The following is a 27,188-nucleotide window of genomic DNA, read 5'->3' on the forward strand; positions in this document are numbered from 1 at the left end:
TTTGTTTTCATATTATTCTCTAATCTATAAAGTATTTTCAAATAAATTTTAATTCTTGCCAACCAACATGGTATTATTCATTGTTTTATAATTTAGGAAACTGAGGCTCAGAGAAGCTAGCAAACTTGCCCAAGACCTCAAAACTTTGAAAAGAGAAAACTGAAACTGGAGTACAGATAAAACTGGAGAATTTTAAAAGACTGGGAGAGTGGGAGAGACGCTTGGCACAAAGGGGCAGGGCCTGGTGGGAAAGGTGGAACTAGACTACTTTTGTCCGGGGGTTACCACTTAAGCAAATCTGTTCTGTGAAAATAACCTCAGCTGATTCCCCAGGGTTTTTCACAGCTTCTTTTTTGCCTCCACAACTAAAGCTATACATTCTCTAAAAATTCCAAGATTAATTTATTTTTTTATTTAAAAATTTGTACAATGGCTACTTTGGTGATACTGTTATAAGGAGAAGTTTAAAAAAAGGTACACCAGTATGTTTTATATTCAGGCTGCTTCTGAAGAGAGTGTTTGTAAACCGAGAATGTCTGTTTTGCATGTGTGATGTCATTAAATATATATTTGGTCAGTCCAAAACTACCTGGCATTTGTCCTTTACCAACAGTGTTGAGTATTTTAGTTTCTCAATCATGCAAGCTTAAAAGTCACAGCCGAATCTAATGAATGTCAAACTTGTGCAGTAACTCAGGGTTACTAGAGTATTTTTAAAGAAAAAAAAATTAAGATTCACAACTTATCAGTTGGGGTGAATATTCATTCTAAAGGAATACAAAGAAGAATCCCTTTGAACCATCAATTCTCCTGAATATGTTTAAATGTGCATTAATTTAAACACAGCTGTTAGGGAAGAAAATTTTATTCTATATGAATTAACATGTTGTTCTTTGTATATAAAAGAACTGTAAGCAATCTGAAATATTTTTTAGTAATAGTGGTATATTTAAGGTAATAAAACTATACCCTCTCGCTTTTTTTTTTCCTGGTAATTTATCAGCTTTGTACAACAGAACTTGCTGCAATAATGGAAATGTCTTTGTTAGTGCTGTCCAATAAAGTAGCTACTAGTCACATATGGCTATTGAGCATTTGAAATGTAACTAATACTATTAAGGAACTTCACTTTTTCCCCCCCAACAAGGGCACAGTCCTTTCCTTTATTGGATTCCCAAGTTTTAAAAAGAGAAAGTAAAGCAATCATCAATTAAGTGGTTCAAATAAAAGCATCTTTACCTGAGTTTCCCATCAAGCCTCCTCTGACCTGCCTGAGCTCCTGTCACAACAAGCCACTTTTTATTTTATTTAATTTTTATCAACTTAAATAGCCTTGTGTGTCTACTGGCTATGTGTTGGACAGAACAGTTATAAGGTCTCCCTTGAAAAAAATCCCATGATTCTATCATCCTAAAGACCCAATTGTGAGATCAGGATTAATGGTCTCTGAGCATTAAGTAGGTGCTAAAATAAAGTTAGCTGAAGCAGCACAAAATTTTTCAGAGGTTGTTTTTGTTCTTATTTAATAAACATTAAAAACCTACTATGTGCAAAATAACAGATGGGCAATGGGGTATATACACACTCAAACAAAATATATATCCCTGGCCTCCAGCTAGTCGTATAGATGGAGAGAAAGAGAAGGGGAGAGATTGATTGATTGATTGGATAGATAGATGACCAAGACTACACAGAGACTCTGTTCCCAAAGGTTACACTGGTCTCGTGGTTTGTGTTAAATCCCATTTCGGTTCATCCTAACAAGATAAGGCTGACAAATAAAGTCACCCTTTTAACCCCACAGTATTGCTGAGCTCCTATTTTAGGGCAAATAACTGTACTGAGCTCTGGGTACACACTATTGAGCAGGACAGAATGCCTGCCCTTCAAGAAACTTAAGAATCTCCTGGGAGGTAGAGCCAGATGAACAAGCAATGAGAACACAGCGTGGTAAGACCCACCAAAGGAACAGACTCTGGATGCCACAGGAGCACACAGAAGAGGCTTCTAACCCAGCCTGGGAGAGTCGGGAAATGTTTCAAGGGCAGAAGTTTCCAGAAAGAAAGAAAAAAACATAGTATCTGCTACTTAATCTATCCAATATGTATGTTTCTTTTGGAAACTCCCTTTTCATCTGGTATTATATCGACATTTTCAAGAATGTTCACTTTTGGGGTATGACATATTTATCAAACACTGACAACTGAAGAGCCTCGATATCATTTTCCTGGAGAGTTCCTCATCCACTAGGCACTAAAGGTATATGACAACAAAAATTTCTCCTGAAAACAATTGAGTTCCTAAGGCAAATATTTCAATAATATTACATGTAAGAAAAATGTATTGTAATACTGCTTGGAATGCATGATTTCACCACAAGAGTTTCTTTTTCAAATTGTGTGCCATGTTCTATCCAAACTAAATTTAGACATCTCTCCAAAATAAATTTTAGGAAGGCTAAATCAATAAAAAGAAAAACCCCACCAAAATGTAAATTTAATTTTAAATTTTAACATATTGTGTTAGTTCAACACAATAACATCTGTTAATAGGGAATTTCTATAGCATAGCTATCAAAGCATGGTATTTACCTGGGACAGTCTGGGTTCAAATTGCACTTCTTCCATTTACAGGCTGGATGGCCTTGGGCATTGCCTAACTTGTCCTTGCTTCAATTTACTTATCTGTAAGGAAATGAGGTTAAGGTAGATAATGGGACAATAATAGCCCCTACTGCACACAGTTGAAAGTCATTAAATATTCACATATTTATAAACAACTTAAAATAGTGCTCTGGCCCAACCACTACAAGCATATTAGCTATTCTCATTAATTACACTAATTCTAATTGCAGAAAGCCATGAGAAAACAATACAAATAGCTCTAGCTAAAGGTTAAGACCAATGAAGAAAATAAGAGACATGTGGTAGGTTCAGCATTCCCTGGTCTAGGCTTTGGCCTCAGGAGGGGAATGAGAGGAAAAGGCCCTACCAGAGGCCTTAAACCTCACCCACAGCTCTGTCTTCCCAGGCAACGTGGTGGGTAAACAAAGATCTGAACTTTCTAATTCAGACTAGTTTTTTGGTTGTTGTTTTTTTTTTTTTAATTTGCTTCCAAGACTTTGATGGAATGACTTAAGAAAAGGGTCACAATTACTAGAAAGAACCTAAAAGAAAAAGAGATTAACAGTCCGACAAATGTTTCTTTACAAGAGCAGAGAGATACGGGCAGGGTGTTCTTCGTGTCATGTCTCCTCAACAAAGCAGAAGAGGAATTCTGACTTCCAAAAGCCTTAACGAGGGACACATCTGGAGAAAGCTGCACGACAGTCTCACGTTCACTGAAACCTCAAAGATTTCTTTGGGAGTCTGGGGGTGTTGAATCTGACAAACACTGGTGCTTTTGGGGCCCCAAGGCGCAGATGATAGGCCAAGGCCTCACCCTTTTGTCCCTCCCTCCAGTGCATGCTTTCCACACTGTTCTCCGCGTCCGGAGCCACGTACACAACCCAACAGGGAGTGATCGTTTCCCAGACTGCAATCTCCCGTGCAGGGCATCCGTTCCGTGCCATGGCGCTTTCGCAAAAACTCCGCGGGCCTTCAAGGCCCTGGGCAGCTTTCCTCAAAAGCACCCCGGGATTAGCCCTGACGTTTTAGGACTCTAGATGCCCCCTGTCGCTGGCGAGTGCTCAGCGAGCGTTACGGGCGGGCACTTGGCAGCCCCCCAGCTGGCCGAGGCTAGGATACAGGGACGTTGGCCGGGACTCCGCTCCCGTGCTGCGGGACCTAAGAGCCCTTGCTTCCACTCTTCTAGTCATCCCCGCCCCTCCACTTCTCACAGGCCTCCCGTCCCTCCCACCACCACTTCCCTCCGTTTTCCCCCCTCCCCTCGCCTCTTCTCCCCTACTCCCCCTTCGCCTGGCCCCTCCCCCGCTTCCTCTCCCCACTCCCTCCTCTTCCCGCCCCAGGCTCAAGGGGCGGTGCGTGGTGTATCACTATCACGTGAGCCCCCGGCGCGAAGAGGCCGGATGTGCCTCCGCAACCCTGGAGCTGTGGAAATTTCCGGAGATCTACTGCGACTGCGCGCCGGAGGCCACGCCCACGCCCCTCGCCTCCTCTCACCCTCCCTGTGCCTTCCAGGCGGGTCCGCCCCGCTGCTGCGGAGATTCCTTTCTCTCTGGAGAGACACTCTGCAAACGCGCTGCCTGTTGCCGACCGCGAGGCTGGCGCCGCTCGCGCTACTCTTCCCAGCGCCCTCTGCCCTTGTTTCCTTCGCGCCCCGCCTTGGCGCTCCGAGCCGCCCAGCGGCCTTGCCTTCGACCTTGCATGGAGCCGCCTGGCATCCCGAGAGACGGTGTCCTGGCGCCACAGCCCCCTTAGCCGCGCCCCCTCGAATCTGCCTAACTCGGGTACCCCCCCCCCCACCTCCCGGTGGAGTGTAAGACAAAAGGGGAAGACGGTTCGTTTGGACCTAGTGTCTTCCACTCAGTGAACCCACTGTATCGTAGATCAAATAAAGCATGAGCACGGCCGAATGGTCTTTTATTTACCCCCACTTAACCACCGAGAAATAAACAAGTTATCCCTGTCCTGTAACATTCCTCACTTAGTTTTTCTAAACACGATTAAAATTTATAACAGCAATTTTGGGGAGTTTGTTGACCTCATCCACCCAGGGTGAAAAATGGCTACACAATGACTATTTTCACTCTTAATAGGGGTGTGTTGTACACGTGGTTCACCTCAAGAAAAACACATTTAACGGTTCCAGGACGGGTTGGTTCTGGACTGTCCTTTCTGGTGGGTGTCTCTGAATGGGGAGAGGGGTTGAAAAGTGGCATTAGTGCCAAGTGTCCCAAAATGAGGTGACTTGGAACTGAATGCGTGTGTCTTAATCGGAGGCAAGGTGCCAAATATATCAACCAAAACAGTGGGAGTTTTACCTCAATCAAGATTCCAGAACCAAGCCCAGATATTAAAATGCTTTTCATCTAAGAACCAGAATTGCAGGTATGTTAGTTTTAATAAGTTTCTATTCCAGTATCTTAGCTCTGGGCAAAGAAAGATCTGGAAGCTGAAAGGTGGGACTGAAAGTCCATTGTGGCCTGAGAGTATTTTGAGTAAAACACATCATTCAGTAACTGTTATTTCTTTGGACAAGAAAAGACACCACTAATAATTATGCATAAAAATGAAGGTGGGTTTTTTTAATCATCCTGTTTTAGAAAACTTTAAGTTTGAAATTTTTAATTTTCCAAAAGAATGGAGCATAGTATACTATTCAATGAAACATATAACTCTTTACCAGTATACACACATCTTGATTTCTAGCTTAATTCTTGATCCTTAGTATAATCTTTGCACATACTTAATAAACTGTAGGCACATATATGAGAACTTCTGTGATTTTGCTTTCACATTTCACTTTCCAAGACACTTACTGCTAATTAGTAGGTGTCAGTTTACCCAGTAAAAGAACTAAGGTCAAAAAATTTTTTTGTATTTCTGGCATTGTTTTGTTCACATTCATTTATTTCTAAATTCCACACCTAGCAAAATGGACCATTCCAGGGTCACATGAAAAGGCCAATGGATAAATACCACAAAAGGTCATTAAGTCAAACTATTCCTTTCACCTTTACTTGGGGAGGAGATGAGAGAAACAAAATCGTGGTAACCTGGGAAGTTTTACAGTCCTGACAGAATTGAATGTGTTTATACTAAAATGTAAAACTATCTAAATATTTTTTTTAAGGGTGAGTTTCTGTGGGCACCCTCATCCTTTTTCTGGATGAGAAATGAGGTGTGCACTTACAAAACATTAACAATTGCAGTCCCTGGCTGCATAACTAAGTTGGTTAGAGAATCGTCCCAATAGGCCAAGGTTGTAGGTTCGACCCTGGACAGGGCACATAGAAGAAACAACTAATGAATGCATAAATAAGTGGAACAACAAATTGATGTCTCTCTCTCAAAAAAAATCAATAAATTTAAAAAATTGAAAATATTAATGCTTGCAAACATCCAGATTCATAATATAATGTGCTTTTTATGCGTGACTATGTTACATAATTCTGGCCAATAGGATCTGAGACATCTATAGCAGTACTTCCAGGAAATATTACCTCTCATAATAAGATTAATCCACAGAATTGACATTCCTTTCTTTTTCAGGTGGATGTGTTCCTGTATACATGTGTCCCTTGATACCACCGCATCCAACATGTAATCCTAACAGGAGACATCTCCAGCATGTCAAACTGATGACATGGTGAGCTCCTAAAGAGATTCTAAAGTCCACGTATTAACCCTAGGACTATCGTATATGGATATGTAGACATCCTATTAGATTAGATAGAAAGTGTCATTATTTAAACCACTTTTAATTGCGTATTGTGTTTTGTACAATAAAAGGTTTGCTGCTGACAACCAGTATGTGGCAACCAGCCACTAGGATGGCCCTCAAAAAGCTTTACCTCCTGGTATTCATGTCTTTGTACAATCCCTTCCTACATTGTATTGGGACTTGCTTTTGTGGCTAATAGAATATGGAGGACATAAGTGTGACTTCTGAGGCTAGTTTACAAAGGCTTTACAGCTTCTTACTTGATCTCTCTTGGATAACTTGATCTGGAATAAGCCAGCTGCCATGTTGTGATGCACTAAATCAGGCTTGTGGAGAAGCCTGCTTGGATCAGAACTAACTAGGCAGCACCAATTTGGCAGCATGTGAGTTTCCTTAGAAACAGATCTTCCAGCCCCAGTCAGGCGAGTTGGTAACTACCAACATAGTTGTCAACTGACCTCAACATCAAAGGAAACTTTGAACCAAAACACACGTCTGAGCTGCGCTTGAATTTCTGATTTGGAGAAGCTTTGAGAGTTTTAGCCACTAACTCTGGAAATGATTTGTTACACTATTGTTATCATTAACGCTATTGCTTTGGGCTTGGGATCTGTCTTACAAACATATTATAAAATACAACCCTTCATTTTTTTAATGCCTACTAAACATGATCCCAACAATAAAATATACAAAATGATAAGAAGAATAAAAAAGGATAGAAAGAGGAATTTATTGAGAAACTTGAGAGAGAATAATACTAAGAAAATATGGAAGTCATCGGAATAAATGGAAGACTGTGGTTTGAAGGGGGACAGGAGTAGAATGTTAGAATTTCATTATTGTTCCATTATGTCAGTGTTCTTACTTAAATTTTGAGTAACACTCCCTGGACAGTAATATCAGGCTGTGTACATGGCCTGATAGAGTAATAAACCATTTGAGCGCAAGTCTTAGAATCAATTCTCATGCTTGTGGTTTGCGGAAGACTGGGCCCAAGAGACACCTGTCCTTTTCCACCATCAAGCAATTGCAACAGACATTTATTCAGTTCATTATGTGCTAGGCACTGAAGGATAAGGTTAAATGTACTCATTCAGCTAACACATATTGAACTCCTTCTGTATATCAGGCTCTGTTCTAGGCACTAAAGATTCAATGATGAGCCAAACAAAAGACTTTTCCTTATGGAGTTAACATTCCAGAAAGGGGTTTGGAAAGGAAGATGCAAGAAAGGGCAGATCAAGGCAAAGAAATAAGAATGAAATAACATGTTTTTAGCCCTAGCTGCTGTGGCTCCATGGATTGAGTGCTGGCCTGTGAACCAAAGGGTCACTGGTTCAATTCCCAGTTTAGAGCACATGCCTAGGTTGCGGGCCAGGTCCCCAGTAGTGGGTGCGCGAGAGGCACGCACACATTGATGTTTCTCTCCCTCTCTTTCTCTCTCCTTTCCCCTTTCTAAAACTAAATAACATCTTTTTCAAAAACTTTTTTAAAAAACTAGTATGTGTTTACATCATGAAAAATGCAGTAAAAATATAATAGGACAATGAGAAAATGCATGGAAGGGGTAACTTTGGCTGGGATGGTCAAGGAAGACTTTTTTTCGAAGAGGTGACATTTAAGCTGAGACCTAACTGATAAGAAAAAAGCCACACAGAAACATAGGCAAGGAGATTTCTAGGTGGAAGAGCTTCCTTGTAAAGGGAAAAGCTTAGTGGTTTAGGGGCAGAAGGAAGATCAATGTGGCTAGCCCATGGTGAAAAAGACAGGAGTGGTAGAAGATGAAGTTTGAGGACGTAGGCAAGGACGCAAGCAGGGAAGGCCATGGTGAATGATAAATATGGATTTTATTCTGATTGCAATTAGAAGGCACTGGAGGAGACTTCCAGTCAAGATGTCGGTGTAGGCAGACATGGCTTGCCTCTTTGTACAACCACATCAAAATTACAACTAAAATAAAGAACAATCACCACTCAGAACTGTCAGAAATCAAGATGAATGAAAGCCTGACAACTACAGAATTAGACACAACATCCAACCAGATGGGTAGGAGGGGTGCAGATGTGGAATGGGCTGGTTTTACCCACATGTAGTGGATGAAAATTCAGGAGTGAGAAGTCCCAGCCCCACACCAGGCCCTCGAGTCCAGGCTTCCAGTGCCCGGAAGATAAGTCCCCACAATTTCTGGCTACAAAAACCAGCGGGCATTGAGTCAATGGAACAAATTTCTGGATCCCCAAGTAGTTCCTCTTAAAGAACCCACGCATGGCCTCACTTACGCAGACTTACTCCCTCTGAGCTCTAGCACTGGGGTAGCAACTTAAAAGGCACCAGTGGTATACTGGTAGAAATTGAAGTGTCTGGCATCAAGGTGAGCAGAGGCCATTGACCCTTTTCTAAACCCTTCTCTAACAGAGCCAGTAAGCTGGCGCCATATCTGAGACTTCATTAACCTAGCTAACACTGTTTAATGTGCCGTTGGAGATCCCCAGAGACTCCACAGCACCCAACTTCAGGCCACCCAAACTGCTTTTCCATAAGAGTGGCTGGTCTTGGCTCATGCTTCACAACTTCCTAAATCCTATCAAACAAGCAACCACTAGCTTCAGTGAGCCCCAGGCCTGACACTAGCAGCAGTCAGCTTAGATTCACAGCTTGGCTTCACCTGGGAATCTCCAAGTCCAGCACAAGTAGCAGCCACCTCAGATTGCTTTATAGCTCAGGCAGGGTGGCTCCAGGCAAAACACAGGTTGGGGCTGACCTTGGCCCGCACCACCTGGGCAACCGCCAGGACCAGTGCACTCAGTGAACAGTTACAGACCACGTCAGAGTACCACCATCCTGCCCCAGCACAGCTGATCCTCCATGGTGGGTGGAGGTTGGTGGTAAGTGGTCGCAGCTGACTGGCCTGGGTAAATCCCTCCCATTGATCTACCATAGAATACATAGAATACATAGAAACAAGCAAAATGAGGAGACAAAGAAACATGACACAAACGAAAGAAAAGATCAAAATTCCAGAAAAAGAATGGAACAAAATGGAGGTAAGCAATCTCTCAGATTTAGGGTTCACCTTAAAACACTGGTTATAAGGATGCTCAGAAAACTTAGTGAGAAGCTCAACAGCATAAAAAAAATACCCAGTCAGAAATGAAGGATTCACAAATTGAAGTAAAGAACAATTTACATGGAAACACTAAAGTAGATGAAGCCAAGAATCAAATCAATGATTTGGAACATAAAGAAGCAAAAAACAACCACATAGAACAACAAGAAAAAAAAAGAATCCAAAATAATGAGGATAGTATAAGCAGCCTCTGGGACAACTTCACGAGGTCCAACATTCACATAAGAGGGGTGCCAGAAGGAAAAGAGAAAGAACAAGATATTGGAAATCTATTTGAAAAAAATAATGAAAGAGAACTTCCCTGATTTGGTGAAGGAAATAGACATGCAAGTCCGGAAAGCACAGAGAGTCCCAAACAAGATGGACACAAAGAGGCCCACTCTAAGACACATCATAATTTAAATGCCAAAGGTTAAAGATAGAGAATCTTAAAAGCAGCAAGAGAGAAGCAGTGAGTTACCTACAGGGGAGTTCCCATAAGACTGTCACCTGATTTCTCAAAAGAAATTTTGCAGGTTAGAAGGGATTGGCAAGAAATATTCAAAGTCATGAAAAGCAGGAATCTACAGCCAAGTTTGTTCTACCCGGCAAAGATATCATTTAGAATCGGAGGGCAGATAAAGAGCTTTCCAGACAAGGAAAAACTAAAGGAGTTCACCAATCACCAAACCATTACTATATGAAATGTTAAAGGGACTTACTTAAGAAAAAGATCAAAATCGTAAACAATAAAATGGCAAAAAATGCAAACTTGTCCTGGCTGATGTGGCTCAGTGGGCTGCGTGCCAACCTGAGAACCAAAAGGTTGTTGTTTCTATCCCCAGTCAGGACACATGCCTGGGTTTCAGGCCAGGTCACCAGTTGTGGGCACAGGAGGGGCAACCAATCGATGTATCTCTCACCCATTGATGTTTCTCTCTCTCACTTTCTCCCTCCCTTCCCCTCTCCTAAAAATAAATAAATAAATAAATAAATAAAATTTTTTTAAAAAAATACAAATCTCTCAACAGTTGAAACTAAAGAAACAAACTAAGCAAACAAGAACGGAGACAGAATCATGGATACAGGTGAGCGTTTTGATAGTTGCCAGATAAGCAAGGGGTATGGCGGAATAGGGGAATGGATAAGGGGATTAAGTAGTAGAAATAGGTAGTTACAGAATAGCCATGGGGATATAAAGTACAGTATAGGAAATGTAGTAGCCAAAGAACTTATACATGTGACTCATGGATATGAACAATGGTAGGGGGACTGCCTGAAGTAGGTGGTGCTATGTGGAGTGGGAGTAAAGGGGGTAAAATCAGGACAACTATAATAGCATAATCAATTTAAAAAAAAAAAAAAAGAAGGCATCACTGGAGGGCCTTAGGTAAGAGAAATAAATTTATCCCTTTAACCAAAGGATTTGATTTATATCTGAGAGGATCTTTTGGACTGTTGGACAGAGAATGGACAGCAAATGAGCACCACGTATGGAAGCCCAGAGATGAGTTGGAGTGTGGCTTTTTGCAATGATCCAGGAGAGAGGTGACAGTCGCTGGCATAAGGACCACAGCAGTGAAGATATTGAGAAGTGGCAAGATTCTAAATATTTTTTAAGGCAGACCCTTCAAGGCTTGCTAATAGACTAGATATTTAAGGAAAAGGATAGCTCAAGATGAATCCCTGGCCTGAACTCTTTCATGAAAGGTGGTATTAGTCTTTTAAACTGTAAAAATTAGAACAGTTTTGTAGGGAACAAAGAGGTCAGAACAAGATTACAGTCCCTTCCAGTGGGAAGGGGACTCACTCACCTGGATGAAAAAGTCATTTTAGACCTTTTTTTATCAGTTGATGTCCGATTGAAAAGAACTTCCAGGAAGTGCTGCCTAACCCACCATTAAGATTGCTCTCCTGGAAGAGTTGATTGGTGTTACTACGGAATGTATGTGGAAGGTAAGATTTTTTCAGCCCTGGTTATGCGAGATGCCAAACCTCCCTAGAGGGAGTTCACAACCTTCCTGGGGAGAATAATTTTGTATATAAGACAACGCAGATTTCAAAATGAGTCCTGCGCCACATGGTTTAAAAAAAATAGTACCTGCAAAAAGAGAAGTGAGAAGAGAGGGATTAAGTTGGAGGTAGGCTTGAGTGACCATGAGGAGAAGTTGGGCACTAAAGCAGGAAAGCCTAATAGGTGAGACTTGCGTCAACCAGTAGAAGGGGTGGAAAGCAGGAGTAAAGGGGAAATCGGATCCTGCCTTGTCAATCAGACACTGGTGCAGGCCCAAGGCACCCGCAACCTCGCGTGCCGCGGAAATAGACTATTGTACAGATTTCCTCAGGAAAACATTGAAAGCAAAAAATTGTGATCACACAACTCTTTCCTTTATGCCCTGCCCAATCCTCTCCCACGTCCCCGAAAGGAAGAGAGCAGTAGGTCAAATTCGTTTGTTTATTCATTCATCCAACAAACATTTATGTCTCATAAGAGGCCTTTTGTTTCCAGCAAAGGATGGATCCTGCCTTCCGGCAGCACCGAACATTCCACAGCAGGCAACCCAGTCGCCTGGTTCAGCAAGACCGCATCGCGGTTGGAAAGGAGGGATCGGGCTCGGGAGTCCCTCAGACCAGCATTCCAACGGGGAGGCAAGCGCCCTTGTAAACACAAGGAAAGAAGGGCGCGGAGGGCGAGAAGTGCTCTGACATTGGAGTGGGGGTGGTGGAATGAGTGAAATGCGAAGTAAAAACTGAGGACTCCAACAACCTCCGTAGAAGAGCCGGTCCCCCCAACCGGAAGGCCAAAGGGGCCCCCTATCAAGGGGTCCGGCTTGCTGTTCGGGATGTATGTAGTTTTTCCCCTAGTAGGGTTTTCATGTTCACACATAAAGGATATCCCGACACGAGCTCCCAACCCACCTAACCAGGCTAGTGTTGAAGAGGGAAAGCAGGTCTAGATGGAGAAGATAGAACAACAGAAACCGTCGCGTTTTCCCAAGTTTACAAGAGAAAACCCCCACGAAAACCACAAAAATAACAGGCAGGAAAGGGCCGTGTGGGCAGAATGTGTCCCCAAAAAGCCTTGAGTAGAAAGCAGACTGCTGGTAACACGCACCACCGAAGGGAGTCTGAATGAGAACGCTCCTTAAAGACAGCCGCATTACGTTGGGCACCAATCCGGGCTGAAATGATAGGGAAGCATGGGGCTAGAGGAGGCTCTTCCCAGGCTGACCAGGGACCTAGAGATCGTGGGGTTTAGCATTCCAGGAGGGTGGGGGCGCCGGCGGACGGGGCGGGGCGCGTCAAGCCGCCTCTAGGGGAGGGGAGCAAATGGGGAGGGGGCGGGACGAGCCCTGGCGGGCCGGGGGCGGGGCCCAGGTGGTGTTGGTACACAAAGGCGCCCAGAGGCCCCGCCCACTGACGCGTCGGGTGGCATCTATAAGACGACGCTCCGGGGCTTGCATTGGAGTCTTGCGTCGTCGCCGTCCCGGAGCGTCTTACTCCGCACTACTGCCAGCTTCCCGACCACGCGTCCTCGCACACTCGTGCCTTTCCCTTGAGACGGCGGAAGCCGGACGATTGGGGGGCAACTTGTCGTTTCTTTTTTTATTAAAATTATTTTTCCTGCCTGTTGTTGGGGATTTTTTTTGTTTTGTTTTGTTGACGATTTTTGTTTGAGAAAAGCCCACCGAAGGCGTTTGCGTGACATTCCGGGATTCAGAAGCGGAGACCACTAAGGTAACAGCGCGGGGGATGTCTGCAAAGGGCGCGAGGCCCGGGCGGGAGTGGGGGAGGGGCGTTCGGGAGGGGCCGCGGCGGGAAGGCAGCTGCTGGGGTCGTTTCCTCCGCTGTAGGCGCGAGAGCGATTGATGGGGCTGGCCGAAGTCCCCCTGCCCACTGTGGGTGGTGGTTGCCACCTTCCTTCGGGCAAGGGAGGGGCGCGACGCGGGGGCTCCGTGCCCGCCGGGAACGGAACCGCATTTTCCCGTTAGGGGGAGGGGAGCCAGCTCGGCCCCGCGTCTCCGCTGCGGCAAGTCTTGTGACTGATTTGCATCAATAAAAAAATAAGTCCAGGTGGTCTGGAATTCGGAGTCGCAGAGGTGGCGTCGGGCTTTTAGTGTTAACATGGGCCGCAACTGGGGAAGACGGGAGGAAGGCGTTTGACAATCAGCGTTCGCTATTGCATCAGTCTCCTTTCCCGGTAGAGGAGGCGCCGGCACAACGAAGTGCTCGCCAGCTAAATGCCAGTGGACGAGTGTGTTTGAGGGCATGGGCTTGCGCGTGTAAACAAATATGCTGCGCTCTTGGGAGCGGGCGTTCTCCCCTGATCTACGGAGGACTTTTATCAATCCCTTCCGCCCCCTCGAGTGGGCTAACTGCCGCAGAGGCATTTCCCCCCTCTAGGGGCTCCTGGCGTGAAAGGACGGGTTATGCGGCACTGCTGTTGCACATGCTAGAAATGCGGAGCTGTGCGCCTGGGCAGCAAGCACACCTAGCCAATGCCTGAGTGGGCTGTGTGCCTAGCGTGTCTGTGCACGACCAAAGAGGCTGTGCGGGTAAAGTAACAGAGGTCCCTGCACCCCTCCCTCAAACTTGGGATCACGGAGAGGGTGAAATTATAAAATCCGCCGAGGGGTTTCGGGGCCCGAAGGACGCGGGGCTTCAGCAGGCGCGGCGTGTCTGTGGGACTATCTTTGTTCTTCGCGGCGCCGCTGTCCGTACTTTTCCGCCCCTCGGCGCGCCCCCGCCCCTCGCTCTCGGCTGGTAGTTTTCCACTCGCCTGGGCTGGGATGAATCAGCCGCGCGTCACGTGACCATGGCTAGCGCTGTGGGTCCTGACGCGCCGCCTCTACCTTCACAGGCAGACGCGCGGGCCAGTGCGCCGCAAAGGACAAAAGGAGGCTAGTGTTACTCGAAGCATCTGATTCCTCCCGGTTCCCAACATGAAGAAAGTCGAAATGGGAAGGTTCAATATTTCCCCGGATGAGGACAGCAGCAGTTACAGTTCGAACAGCGACTTCAACAACTACTATCCCACCAAGCAAGCTGCTCTGAAAAGGTGGGAGAAAAAACGGCTTGTGCGGGTCTGGGGTTCTAGGAAGGACTCTGTTCCTGTTGCTTTAATTTACTGTGGCATTTGGAGAGTGATCACTTTTGAAAGTATCTGGTTGTCTTATTACAATGACAATAATGTGGCGTGAAAGTAGGCTCCTAATTAATACGCATTTAAGTAAAGGTGTGTGGCAACTAAAAGGGCTGTTTTGTGTTAAAGCATTCCATTGTGTATTTCAACCCAGTTAAAGGGTTTTTTTCTTTTTTTGTTTTTTGCAGCCATTATGCAGATGTAGATCCTGAAAACCAGAACTTTTTACTTGAATCGAATTTGGGGAAAAAGAAGTATGAAACAGATTTTGTAAGTTAAAAATAATAAAATTGTGTTTCTGTGGCTTTATGGAGTAAACAAATAGTTTTACTTTAGATTTCAAATCTAACTTGCCCAAAGCTGGTTTTCTCCGTTTAATTATTGTTATATGTTTGGTTATCGTTTTCCCTCTATGTAGCATCCAGGTACTACTTCCTTTGGAATGTCAGTATTTAATCTGAGCAATGCGATTGTGGGCAGTGGAATCCTTGGGCTTTCTTATGCCATGGCTAATACTGGAATTGCTCTTTTTATGTAAGTATGTGTAAGTAGTGAGTCTGCCATGCAGGGCAGTTAACATGTTTTGGCTCCAGAAACTGACTTGAAAATCATTTGCTTAAAATTTAAAATAAGAGAAATCAAAGACTATCTTTATTCTGGTATATAATTGCATGATATCAAGAAAGCCAATTAGCAAAAAACAGGACAAGTTAAAACTGATAAGACAAAGGTCTTTAGGTTGATGGGAATACTTAAGACAAAGTTTTAACAGGGTTTGGACATTTTAAGGAAATGATTGATAAATTCAGAGTAGTTAGAAATTTTGTTCTGGCGAAATCAGAAGCCAAAAATATTAGGAAGCATAATACTTCCAAAGCAGTTAGGTAAATTGACATGGTCTCCCCAAGGACTGTGGCCCATGCGTGCGGAAGGAAGAAAACTAATATATATTTTTTTAATATATAAGGTGTGGTAGTATTTGCCTAACCTGAAATGTTTGTTTTAAGAAAAGTGAGTAATAAAGCAACTGAAAAGCAACCCATATGTGTTTTTGTTTTTTTAATATTTACTTCAGATTTGTGTGATTGCCATATGCCATAACAAAACATTTATACTTTAATAAGTACCTGCCTTTGCATATTTTTTTCTCTTAGTTGTTGAATTAGAATTAGTTACTCCTGCGCTTTCCAGCATCGATATGTAGAATAGCATCTAGATCTGTAGAAGACTTTAGGGAAGTAGTCCTTAACCATTGTGGGGTCACTGGCCCTTGGAGAATATAATAGAAAAGTAAGGACCTTATTTCCAGGGAAAAGAGCACAAAACAAAAATACATAAAATAAAGTTGAACATACATTTTCAAAGATGTTTGTCATAGCTATTAACTTTTTGTATCCTAAGTCATTTTCTGTGGAAGATAAGTGATTTTGTTATACAGATGAAGAAACCACATATGCATGCAAAATGGAATTGTCCCTTTGTGACAGATAGACTTTTTGTTAGCTTAAGGGTGCCTTCTATTCAAGTTGTTTTCTCTAGCAGGGTAGAATGTTCATGAAAAGAAAAGCAGACCTTTGCAGAGTTCTGCTTTGTGGTGAAATTCCACGCCGAAGCTAAGCACAATTTGAGCATTGGAAACCAGGATTCAGTCAGCTTGCTTCATTAACACGAGGCTTTTTGAGCCCTCATGCTAAGGTGAAGGACCAAGAACTTGCATAGACAGGACCCTAGAGTTTCAAAGTTTTTAGTGAGAAAATTGAATGGCATCATTATTATATATTTGAAAGCCTTCTTAACTCAGGATAAAAACTGGAGGCTGTTTTTAGTGGGGTTCTAGTGCAGTATTTACATGGCATCTCTTTCGTAAGTGAAACCACAATTCTGAGATATCAGCCTTGCACTTTGGAAATTATTTATGCTCTAGTAGAGTCCATGAGTTTGATGGTTATGCTTAACAGTATCGAGTGCTAAAGTGAATTTTTAATCCATCAGTATTTTATGAGGTATAGAGGTAAAGGGACCAAAAGCCCCATGGCTGCTACGGTCTAGTAAAACAACTCTGGCTAACCTTTCGAGTAGAAACTCTCTTGAGGTTGAAAGAGACCTCAGAGTTAGGGAAAGTTCATTCCCCTCTCGTTGCCATAGGAGAATTGAATTTGTCAGCACACCTTGAAAATTGTTTTTGATTAAACCAACAACTTTGTCTAGTTAGAGGTGAGGCCGATGTTGTCATTTCCTACCTCAGATTAGACCCCATAAAACTTACAGCATTAGAATAGCAGTTTGATATCACCACCTGTGTATAACAGACATCAGATTCTTTGCCAGACCTTATATGATACTATATTCAGTTTGCTTGTACAGAATTTTTTTTTTAAAGTGACTATCTTATTGTGTGCAGAATTTTCTATGAGTTTCCCTGATTTTGATTTGCTGTTACGTTACTTAAAAAAAAAAAAAAAAATTTATATTGTCCATGGCTTGCTGTTGGGGGAGGAAAATAAAGCTGGAATGAGAGAACCTGTCCCCTAAAGGAAACAAGTAGGGAACCTTAGTCCTTCTCTGTTCCAGGGAGGAGATAGCCTAGACAGTTGGACTGATAAGCCTACTTGTTCTGTCTAGCACAGGCATTGTTTAACTTTGTAACAGTGCTGGGCCTGTATTTCACACCATGAGGTGCAGTATATATTGTCACATTGGTTACTTCACTGATTTTTGCTATCTCAATTGGATTTCAAAAATACCATGTGGGCTGGGTCTCCTGGCCAGGGGTATTACCACCGGTTTACAGATAAAATGAATTATTAAAGTGTAGGCAAGTGACAAGTATGCAGCTGATTATTATGGTGCCAGGACCCAATTATAAGTCTCAACTCCACCACTTTAAAGTTTGGCTTTCCAGTGTTTCCCTGCATGTTTGGTTCAGTGGGTAAACCCTTCCTCTTACCTATTACCTAACACATGATGCAAGTTTTTAGAGCCAAGTAAGAGAATATATAGACACGCTAGCCAGGAGAGTGTCATTCTTCTGGGCATCCTCTCTAGCAAAGGAAATATTAGGATAAGTTTCCTATTAATATTTAAGTAACAACCAAAAAGAGTTAGTTGTCTTTAAATAGAGCTGTTGCTTGCTTATAACCCTGCACCTTTTCTTTCTCTTATCAGAATTCTCTTGACTTTTGTGTCAATATTTTCCCTGTATTCTGTTCATCTCCTTTTGAAGACTGCCAGTGAAGGAGGTATGGTAGCATTCTTTATTTCTAAAGCAATTGTGCTTATCATGATTTTGTTTCTTTTATAAAATACTTGCTTCATGCTTCTGTGTTCTTCAAATTATAGGGTCTTTATTATATGAACAGTTGGGACATAAGGCATTTGGATTGGTTGGAAAGCTTGCAGCCTCTGGATCAATTACGATGCAGAACATTGGAGGTAAGAATCTTTTTAAAGGTGATTTGAGTAGACTTTTTGCTTTGTGTAGCGCAGTGGTGACACGTTGCTTTTGGTGTCACGTGCCACATTTTGCACTTGTAATGGTATAATTTTTTTTCCTCCAGCTATGTCAAGCTACCTCTTCATAGTGAAATATGAGTTACCTTTGGTGATCAAGGCATTAATGGAGATTGAAGATGAAACTGGGTAGGTGCTAAGTAAGGTTACTCATAAGAAACAATTACAGTCAAAAATGATTAGATAATTTTATCAAAGTTGGATACAAAATGATTATCAGTAAATTATCGATGTCATTGTTCAAACAGAACTTTTGAGAATGAAGGGCCAAAAGATGGTAGCTAGTCCTGTAACTCTGGATGACTAATTTTTAACCTGCATGTAAAAACAGGTTTTCTAAACCATTCTCTTTATATTTACTCTTTAAGAAATTGTAGCTGAATAACATACTCCAACCAACATTAGGACTGTGGCTATGAATTACATTAAAAACCGATTCCTGTCTGTTTTTTGTAAATTCAAAATTCTTAAAACTTTATTTACAATGTGTAATAGCCAAAAATGTATGACTGTACCATAAAAACCCTTATTCTTCTAGTAAAGTTATTCATCCCAGGGGACTAAAAAGTAAACATGGTGGAGTTGAGGTGGGGAGATAATTTACTTTCCCACTTTATCTCAAAAGAGAGGTATTGTGGTTGTCTCTGTGCTGTAGAAATTTATTTTAGTACTCTAATCTTTAGATACTAGTTTCTACGGGGTCTCTGTTGCTGAAATGAGTGGAGTAAAACTCACAGGGCAACTAGAATTCGAAACAGTGATTTAAAAGAGGGTAACGTTGATTACCTAAAAAGGAAAATATCACTAGAATTCTTTGGACACATGGGTAATATTTTCTCTTAACTTCAGAAGGGATCTTTTGACTATTTTTGTAGTTAAGGTGGTCATGGTATTAAAACATACTCTTGACAACCTGGAGTAAGTCCTGGTTTGGGGATTGGGTGTTTTGTTTTTGCCTCTGTATGAAAAGATTTCCGTGTTCAAATATTTCATATGTACATTTGCTAACCAATATCAGAAAGAAGCTTGTTTTGAAATTTCCTTGTTTTTAGCATTAAAAATGGCAAGCTAAAGCTATGACAGAGTTGGTATACAATTTTTCTAAAAATGCATAAAGATAAGATTACTGGCTTAACAGTGCCTCTTTGTTCCCTGTATTAGTAGCAAGCATTTAAGAAGTATTTTATGTTATGAATCAGCTGGCAGCCTTCCCAGAGCAAACTGGGACAAAAGTTACACTGTTTCATGCCCCATTTCTAACCTGAGTGAATGTCCATCTAGCGCACAATGTAAAATACTTATTCTTGTTTGTAGGCTTTCTGAATAAGTGATACTTCCACATCCGTATTTTTAGTGTGTATTTTTATAGTATTTCTATAAGATGAGTCCTATGAGAAAATATTCGGAGAATAGTTGTGACTGGTTTTGACCTTGTTTTTCATTTCTTTAATTCAGATTGTGGTATCTGAATGGTGACTACTTGGTTCTGCTGGTATCGTTGGTGCTCATTCTTCCTTTGTCACTGCTGAGGAATTTAGGTGAGCAAACCCATCTCTAAAGAGAATTGAAATGATTTGTCTCACTAGCTAACTGGCTCTCTCTTAATAGACAGTGAGAGCTAAAAAGCTCCGAAAGCATACCTTTGGGAGTTGCAGCCTGCAGACCTCTGTAGGTCTTTCAGAATCCTAGCATGATCTACTAAGGAGCCAAAATACTTCTTTTTTACTTCATATTATCTTGTACTTTGTCAACAATAATACAGAATGAATGGGAATTTTTATTAGTTATGAGCAACTATTTTTAAGTAATTCTGTAGCATAGTATGTAAGAATTAGAAACTTAATATTGCAGCCACACTGAAGCCTGTCGAGCAGAATTGAATTCTTTAGCAGAGAACCTAAATCCGCTTCCTTAAACTAACATTTGTCCTCTCACCCCCACAGGATATTTGGGATATACCAGTGGCCTTTCCTTGTTATGTATGGTGTTCTTTCTGATTGTGGTAGGTATAACTTCTTTAAAGCTAGTGATTTTTTTAAATAAGCTCTGTCACATTATTCAGTTTAACAGATGAAAAATAATATATTTTCAGGTGATTTGTAAGAAATTTGAGATTCCTTGTCCTATGGGGGATGCTTGGATAATTAGTGAGGCAGTAAATGGCACCTTCACGCCCCCGACAGCTCTTGTACCTGATACGGCATTTAATACAACTAATGATGCTTGCCAACCGCGTTATTTTATCTTCAACTCACAGGTAAGTAAAGAGAATCACTTTTCTGAAAGGAAGATTTTAGGGAAGAAAAGAGGGAAACTATCTATAGAAAATTTTAAAATAACTCCCCAGATAAAGGGAGGAGGGGTAAATGCTGCTCTTTAGAAAACATGATTAGCTTATTATTGAGGACTAGGAAGAAAACATTGGTTTGTGTCTTAAAATCGATTCAAAAATAAAGTTATATGACAATAATTGACACATTCAGAAGTTAGGATACTGATCACACATAGTGAATAAATTAGAAGATTGGAAGCTAATTATGTAAAGAAAACTAACTATTTTAGACTTTGATTGTAAGGTTAGTTGACTTGTAAGTTGCAGAACTGCGAAAACACCTGAGTTTGTTACATTAGTGTTATTGAGTAAATTTTTCTGTCTTTTGCAGACAGTCTATGCTGTGCCAATTCTGACTTTTTCATTTGTCTGTCATCCTGCTATTCTTCCCATTTATGAAGAGCTGAAAGAGTGAGTGCTTTATCTATTTTCACAGAGATTTATTCAAATAGTATTATTTGATTACTGCTATAACTACTACTGAAATGTATTTTTGTACTTTTCTTTGAATTTACATAGCCGCAGCCGTAGAAGAATGATGAATGTATCCAAGATTTCATTTTTTGCTATGTTTCTCATGTACCTGCTTGCTGCCCTCTTTGGATATTTGACATTTTATGGTAAGTAATGTCTGGTTTACCGCACTCACACACGTTGTGAGATGAAATTGATACTTTGATATGTATAGTTCTGTCACATCTGTTTTTAGTATATTTCATCTGTGGTGAGAAATTGAATTTAGTAGAGTTTAGAATTTTCTGTAGGGTATTTAATCAGTAATTTCTAGAGTCCTGGTTCAAAAGTATACTATTGGTCATTCAATGGCATTTTTATATGATGTGCTTATATCTGAGTTTACCTATTTTCTACCATCACTTTCAAATTATACAATACACACAAACTATAAGCCAAACCACGGGATTTAGCTATTGAGCTCCTGTTGATTTTAATGGGGGTCATGTGGCTAAATCTCTACTTGGAATTTAGAAAACATTTTTCTTCAATGTTATTTTAATTGCACTAATAACCCTAACTCCAGATTAATCTTCTTAGTCTCTTAATTTGTGGTCATGTTGAGTAGCCAACACTTTTGGTGCAAATTTTGCCACAAGTTGGATTTTCTACCTAACCTCTAAAGAAAACAGCACACTTAAAAGTTTTGGTTTTTCTTTCTCTCTCCATAGAACACGTTGAGTCAGAATTGCTTCATACCTACTCCAGTGTGCTGGGAACTGATAAATACCTTCTCACTGTCCGTTTGGCTGTGTTAGTGGCTGTCACCCTGACAGTACCAGTTGTGATTTTCCCAGTAAGTAATGGCTTGCTCTTTTTTTCAATAGGAATGAATATAAATGTGAAGATTTGTGAGATTTTTATGTTCTGGGAGAAGGGATACACCACTATAGCAACACTGAGTTGACGATTGCTTTGAAGAGGCTTTTTAAAATACTTCGTAATTTTAAATAACTCTCAAGTGGTTACTGAAAAAATGTGTTTAACTTTATGTTAGATAATTACAGAAAAAATAAATGCTTCGTAAATTTTCAAAACATCCTCCATGTTTTCCATAATTGAAGGTATTATATGATTTTTGTTGATTAAAGCTGGAACTTTATTTCTCTATTTTGCAGATCCGGGGATCCCTAACTCACTTGTTGTGTCCAGCAAAAGATTTCAGTTGGTGGCGTCATAGTATCATTACAGTATCCATTTTGGGATTTACCAATTTGCTTGTCATCTTTGTCCCAACTATTAGAGATATCTTTGGCTTCATTGGTAAGTTTTAGGAGGTATCAAGGTTCATGCAAATAATGAAAAATTTTAAAGTTGATAAAATGTATGATTCCTTGAATTCTCAATAAATGGTAAATGTCTTTTTACAGGTGCATCCGCAGCTGCTATGTTGATTTTTATCCTTCCATCTGCCTTCTATATCAAGTTAGTTAAGAAAGAATCTATGAAATCTGTACAAAAGATTGGGGTAAGTGAGAGTATGACTATAGAAGCAGTAATCAGAAATTCCTCAGATGATTATAATGTTAATCATCTGTTTTAGTTTCACTTTTAAGTTTCTAGTAAATGGTTAACAGGAAAAGGGGATGGAAGACAGTTTGCCATCTAAGTATATGCTTAAGTTAATTATAAGGAAGTTATTAGATACAGAGATATAATATCAAGTGTAAAGATACTTAGCTTTCAACATTTGTTGAACCAGTATTTTGGGGGCTGCCTGTTATGAGACAGACAGTCAAATGGGCGGGCCTTGAGTATGTAGGAGAGAAGAAGATGGGGTGTTTAGTCAAGCAAGGCAAACGATCTTCAAAGCAAAGCTTGGGGTGGGGCCATTATTATACTTGAAAATACTATTATATACTTTAAAGTGTAATGACTAATTTTTAAAAGGTTATGATATGTTAAGCATAAATGATTCTGGTGGAGCCTTTTAGGAAAAAAAGTACTGTTTAGTCCTTTTTCTCTATTAACTATTCTAGTCTGATTAAAGTACTAGGATTGTTTTTAAGCCAATAACTATCATCTTGTTTTACTCCCAAGTATTACAGTGGCGGTAACGGAAGGGTAGGATTAGGAGCGCACTGTCTCTTAGGCCTCTGGCTTTGTTTGACTCAGGCTACATTTTAGGATGCCTTGGGTCTGATTGTGTGTGTTTAACCTTAAAGTTGTTTGTTCAGCAAAGAGAATTATTTACCTTTCCATTTGAGAGAAAGAAACTTTAAAGTGAAATTTTCTAAAGTTTTAGAGATAGTTATTTTGTAGTATACCCCTTGATTCCTTTAAGACCATTTAAACATCTTCAGCAAGGTGAAACTGGAGCTTTGTAAAATAGTACTGACATAATTTTAGTAATTATAAGTCCCATTTTTTAAAGTAGAAAGGAACTGTTGAATATATATATAGTTTGTTGCTTTCTGATCAGTGTTATTTGTGTCCTCCTTGCAGGCTATGCTCTTCCTGGTAAGCGGCATAGTGGTGATGATCGGAAGCATGGCCTTGATTGTTCTGGATTGGGTGCACAATGCCCACGAAGGTGGCCATTAACAAGCACCACTTTAACTTCAATAGTCCATTTGATGCCAGTGTTGAGTCAACTCTCAACTACTATGAAATTTCACCTAATGTTCTCAGTTTCACTTCCTTTTGAAGTGCAGATTCCTCGCTGGTTCTTCTGAGTGCAGAATAAGTGAACTTTTTTTTTTCTTTTTTTAAAGAAACTATTCTGTATGATAGAAATGGACATTAACAACAAAACCACGAGTCTCGGGTTAATGGAAGTGACAATTTTATTCCATTCCAGAGAATGGATGAACTCTTTTATCAAGCCACATGTTTGGCTGTGTCATTGTTTAACTTGGATATTTTATGGTTTTACTTGAATGTGCCTAATGGAACCATTTGATGTGAGAAACAATTCTTAATTTGCAGCAAAGTATTGAAATAACCATTGAGAAAAACACTATTATTTTTTGTACCAAAAATATTTAAAGACCTCAGAAGCACTATTTTACTTTTAAAAAATGCTTTTTTTGAACATTGTCCAAAAAACAGTTGTCGATAAATTCCGTAAAAATTTTTTCATTAGTGTTTAAAAATACTAGTATTGTGAAATGAATTGCCTTTTTGTAGGCATAAAAAGCCAAATACTTTTTTTACCCAAAATTGTTTTTAGACAAAGTGATGTAATGAAAAATTGTACCATGAATAGGAGCATAGTTTTTTCCGTTCAAACCTCACTGTTCAAGGAATTGATTGCTTGTTGTTAATACCAAATCAGATGAACTCTGTTCATCATTTTTCTTTGTTTCCAAATAATTTAGTTCATTCAGACAAATATTTATGGCTTCAATCTATTAGACTGGAAGATAATGCAGACATTTCTGTGGGAAGTAAAATAACTAATTTTGAGGTACCAAATAGTGCAATTGGGTAAAACAGGGTTTATTCAGTTGCATCGGTCTCCAGAGTTGCATTGACAGCTCTGGGTTTTTTGGGCCAGCCCTTTTTTTTTTTTTGACATTGCTTCCAGCAGTAGAAAATGGGCATTTGATGGCTATAAGCCAAAACTATTCTATCCAGAGTACAGCTTTTCAAAATGCTCATCTACTACTAGAAGTGTGAATTACTTGATAATACATGACTTAGTTGTGTTCATGTTTTGTCTACAGTAGAGGTCTAATCCACAGGTTACACCGGTATTTGGTATAAGTTCTCTTCATATAGGCCACTGGGTTTCATGCAGTAAGCTTTTTTACAAAACTTACTTGCACTGGACTGTCATCTCATTCTTTTACAACATAGAATTATTTGTTTACATCCAACAAATGGTTAGCTAGGGAAAACAGTGCAACCTGAGTGTAAGTAGTTGGTCCAACTGCATGATCACCCTTCCATGTAAATTCCAGTTAGAACTGAAAAAAATTACTTGGCTTTTAAGAGCACATTTATTGTATGTTACGGTGTATGGTGAATATATTATTAAATAATGTGGTACTTTGCTTATCAGGCATAATGTCTAAAATCTAATATACATACTTCCATTAGTGGTTGAGGGAAGCAAATAATGGAATCATCAATTGGTCATCTGGCTGTTAAGGTTTTCTCTTAGAACTTTAGAACTAAACATTTTTAGTTCTAGGCAAGGGCCAGAAATGTGGCAGACATGGTTTTTGTTACACATTTTTGTATTATATGTGACTAGATTATAGACCAGTTATGTCTGTACTTAAAGACCCTTGTGGAACTGGAAGACGTCTTGTAGTGCTACATTGGGTGAAACCAATGGTCCATTTTTGTTTGTTTTTATGCAAATAAAGGAATTGGGGACCATCTAGAAAGGTAGTGAGAAGGCGGATTTGACAGCGCTGCTTTCATTTAATTGGGCTTTTGGTACTCCCTTCAAATCCAAACCTCACCTCTAGTTGAGACCAAGAACTGGTACTTCTGCTTGAGTTCCTCAAAGAATTGCTGATTTTGTCTCTAAGGCCTACCAGGGAATATCAAGTAAAGAGCTGTTTTCTACAGTTTACATCCTTTATGTGAGAGGAGATACATTGTGAACCTCCTGGTTCATGAAAAACCCTCCCAGCAAATAGATGTTGGGAGGCTCATTCAACCTCTTTTGGCTATTAGACGTTCAAAATCAGCTGCCTAGGGTAAATTCCATTGCGTGATTTTCTTGGAGCTATCTAGACTGTCCTGAGGTACCTAAACAGTGAATTCCCATTAATAAGCAGTCTTCAGTATTAAAACCACTGTCCCGTCACCTCATTTTGCATTACTGTCTTCCGTGGATGTTTCAGTTATAACTAATGTTATTTATAGAACAGCATTAATCCATTAAAGCTAACCTATTTTTCAATATTTATGATAATCTATGTACATACATTGTCTGTCCATATGTATTTGTAAATAGGTTGTATATAATTCCGTAGGTCAGGTTGGGTCTTGGGTTCAAATGTATATATTCCCGTAAGTTTCTTAACTGCATTTTGATGAATTCACATTATATATCTAAGAATTGTCCCCAAGTTACCTGTACAGAGATTTCAATATAAACGAAACAACAAATTGTGTAAACATTACAAATTTTAAATACTGTTTAAATTATACTTGCAATAAACATTCTGGTTGACCATTATATTTTTTTCATGAAAACTTGGTGCAAGTTCAGATCTCTTATTTAAATTTTAAATAAGGTCTAAATTTTCAAAATGCAGTAGTTACCAAAATGTGATCTAGTGTAAGGAAAGACCTTCGAAGACCTGGGTGTGTTCATCTTATGTATATAGTGTAAAAATCCCTCTTGTACTGTTAGAGGCCAACAACTCCAATATGGCTTGTTGGCAAGGAGTGCTACACCGTTTCAATGAAACAATGTATGTTTTAACTAAAATAAATACATGCTTAATCCTGAATGGCAGTGTTTTCTTTGGGGGTAATGGGATCGGGAGTGTCTAAAGTTATTTTGTAAGGACAGCACCTAGCATTTAGATCTATATAATGTTACTGATTATAATGATGATGAAAAGGAGTGGTCAGGGAAAAGCTTGTTCTGCTTTTAAGTTCCTAAAGACTATAAATTTATGACGTGTGACGAAGAACACACTTCAAGTCATTTTAGGAACCCAGGCTTGGACCTGCTGTAAGGCAGCCAATAGTGTGCCAGAGTCGGGCAGCTTTTCTGAAATGCAACTTTCCAGAGCACATGCCCACGGTGGATCCCCTAAGTCTGGAGGGCTGCCCAGAAATTTGTTCCCCTCTTGAGAATGCTACCCATGGGATACCTGAAGCACAGTTAAAATTAAGAGGTGCTGAAATTGGCCTGGGAAGAAGACGGATTAGTTCCCCTTCCTGAAAGCAAGGGAGAGGAAGTGCTGGAGAGAAGGAATTCACAGACAACCGATGGGCGTGTAGGTATACCTGAGTGACACTAGATAGGAAGAGGATTATCAAGATACACAGGAGAGTTCCGTATGGTCGGAAAGCTGCAAGAGCGTCGGGCTCCTGAAGTGACTGACCTAACGCTGAAACGAAAAGGGGGTTCCCGCAGTGTGCAGCAGGGGTGCTCGGGTGAGGCTCCAAAGGCAAGGGGGCCCTGCAGGGCACTGATTCCATTATTAACAATGATCAAATACAAATTGTGAGAAGTGCACCAGGATGTGAGCAACAAAATTACTGACTCATCTGAGAAGCTTTAAGTGAACACTTAAGAGCAACGAACATGCCCATGGGGAAAA

General features: G+C 40.6%; 1 protein-coding gene across 2 annotated transcripts; it reads left to right on the forward strand.

Annotated features, from left to right (window-relative positions):
- The first annotated feature begins 12,895 nt into the window (after positions 1 to 12,895).
- SLC38A2 (solute carrier family 38 member 2) lies at positions 12,896 to 26,366 on the forward strand. 2 transcript variants are annotated; one of them, XM_054591192.1, is made up of 16 exons: positions 12,896 to 13,189; positions 14,313 to 14,510; positions 14,783 to 14,864; positions 15,013 to 15,128; positions 17,760 to 17,833; positions 17,934 to 18,026; positions 18,152 to 18,233; positions 19,560 to 19,642; positions 20,048 to 20,106; positions 20,197 to 20,361; positions 20,768 to 20,847; positions 20,956 to 21,056; positions 21,621 to 21,745; positions 22,068 to 22,212; positions 22,320 to 22,417; positions 23,395 to 26,366. In XM_054591192.1, the coding sequence occupies exons 2-16, from the start codon at positions 14,395 to 14,397 to the stop codon at positions 23,491 to 23,493; spliced, it is 1,518 nt and encodes a 505-aa protein (XP_054447167.1). In that variant the 5' UTR covers positions 12,896 to 13,189; positions 14,313 to 14,394; the 3' UTR covers positions 23,494 to 26,366. The 2 variants fall into 2 exon arrangements, with proteins under 2 accessions (XP_054447167.1, XP_054447168.1); XM_054591193.1 differs by lacking the exons at positions 12,896 to 13,189; positions 15,013 to 15,128 and having other exon boundaries at positions 14,371 to 14,510.
- The last annotated feature ends 822 nt before the right edge of the window (positions 26,367 to 27,188 follow it).

This window comes from Pteronotus mesoamericanus, unplaced genomic scaffold, assembly GCF_021234165.1.
Source record: "Pteronotus mesoamericanus isolate MK-2021 breed Mesoamerican mustached bat unplaced genomic scaffold, CSHL_Meso_final scaffold_21, whole genome shotgun sequence".
Lineage (NCBI taxonomy): Eukaryota > Metazoa > Chordata > Mammalia > Chiroptera > Mormoopidae > Pteronotus > Pteronotus mesoamericanus.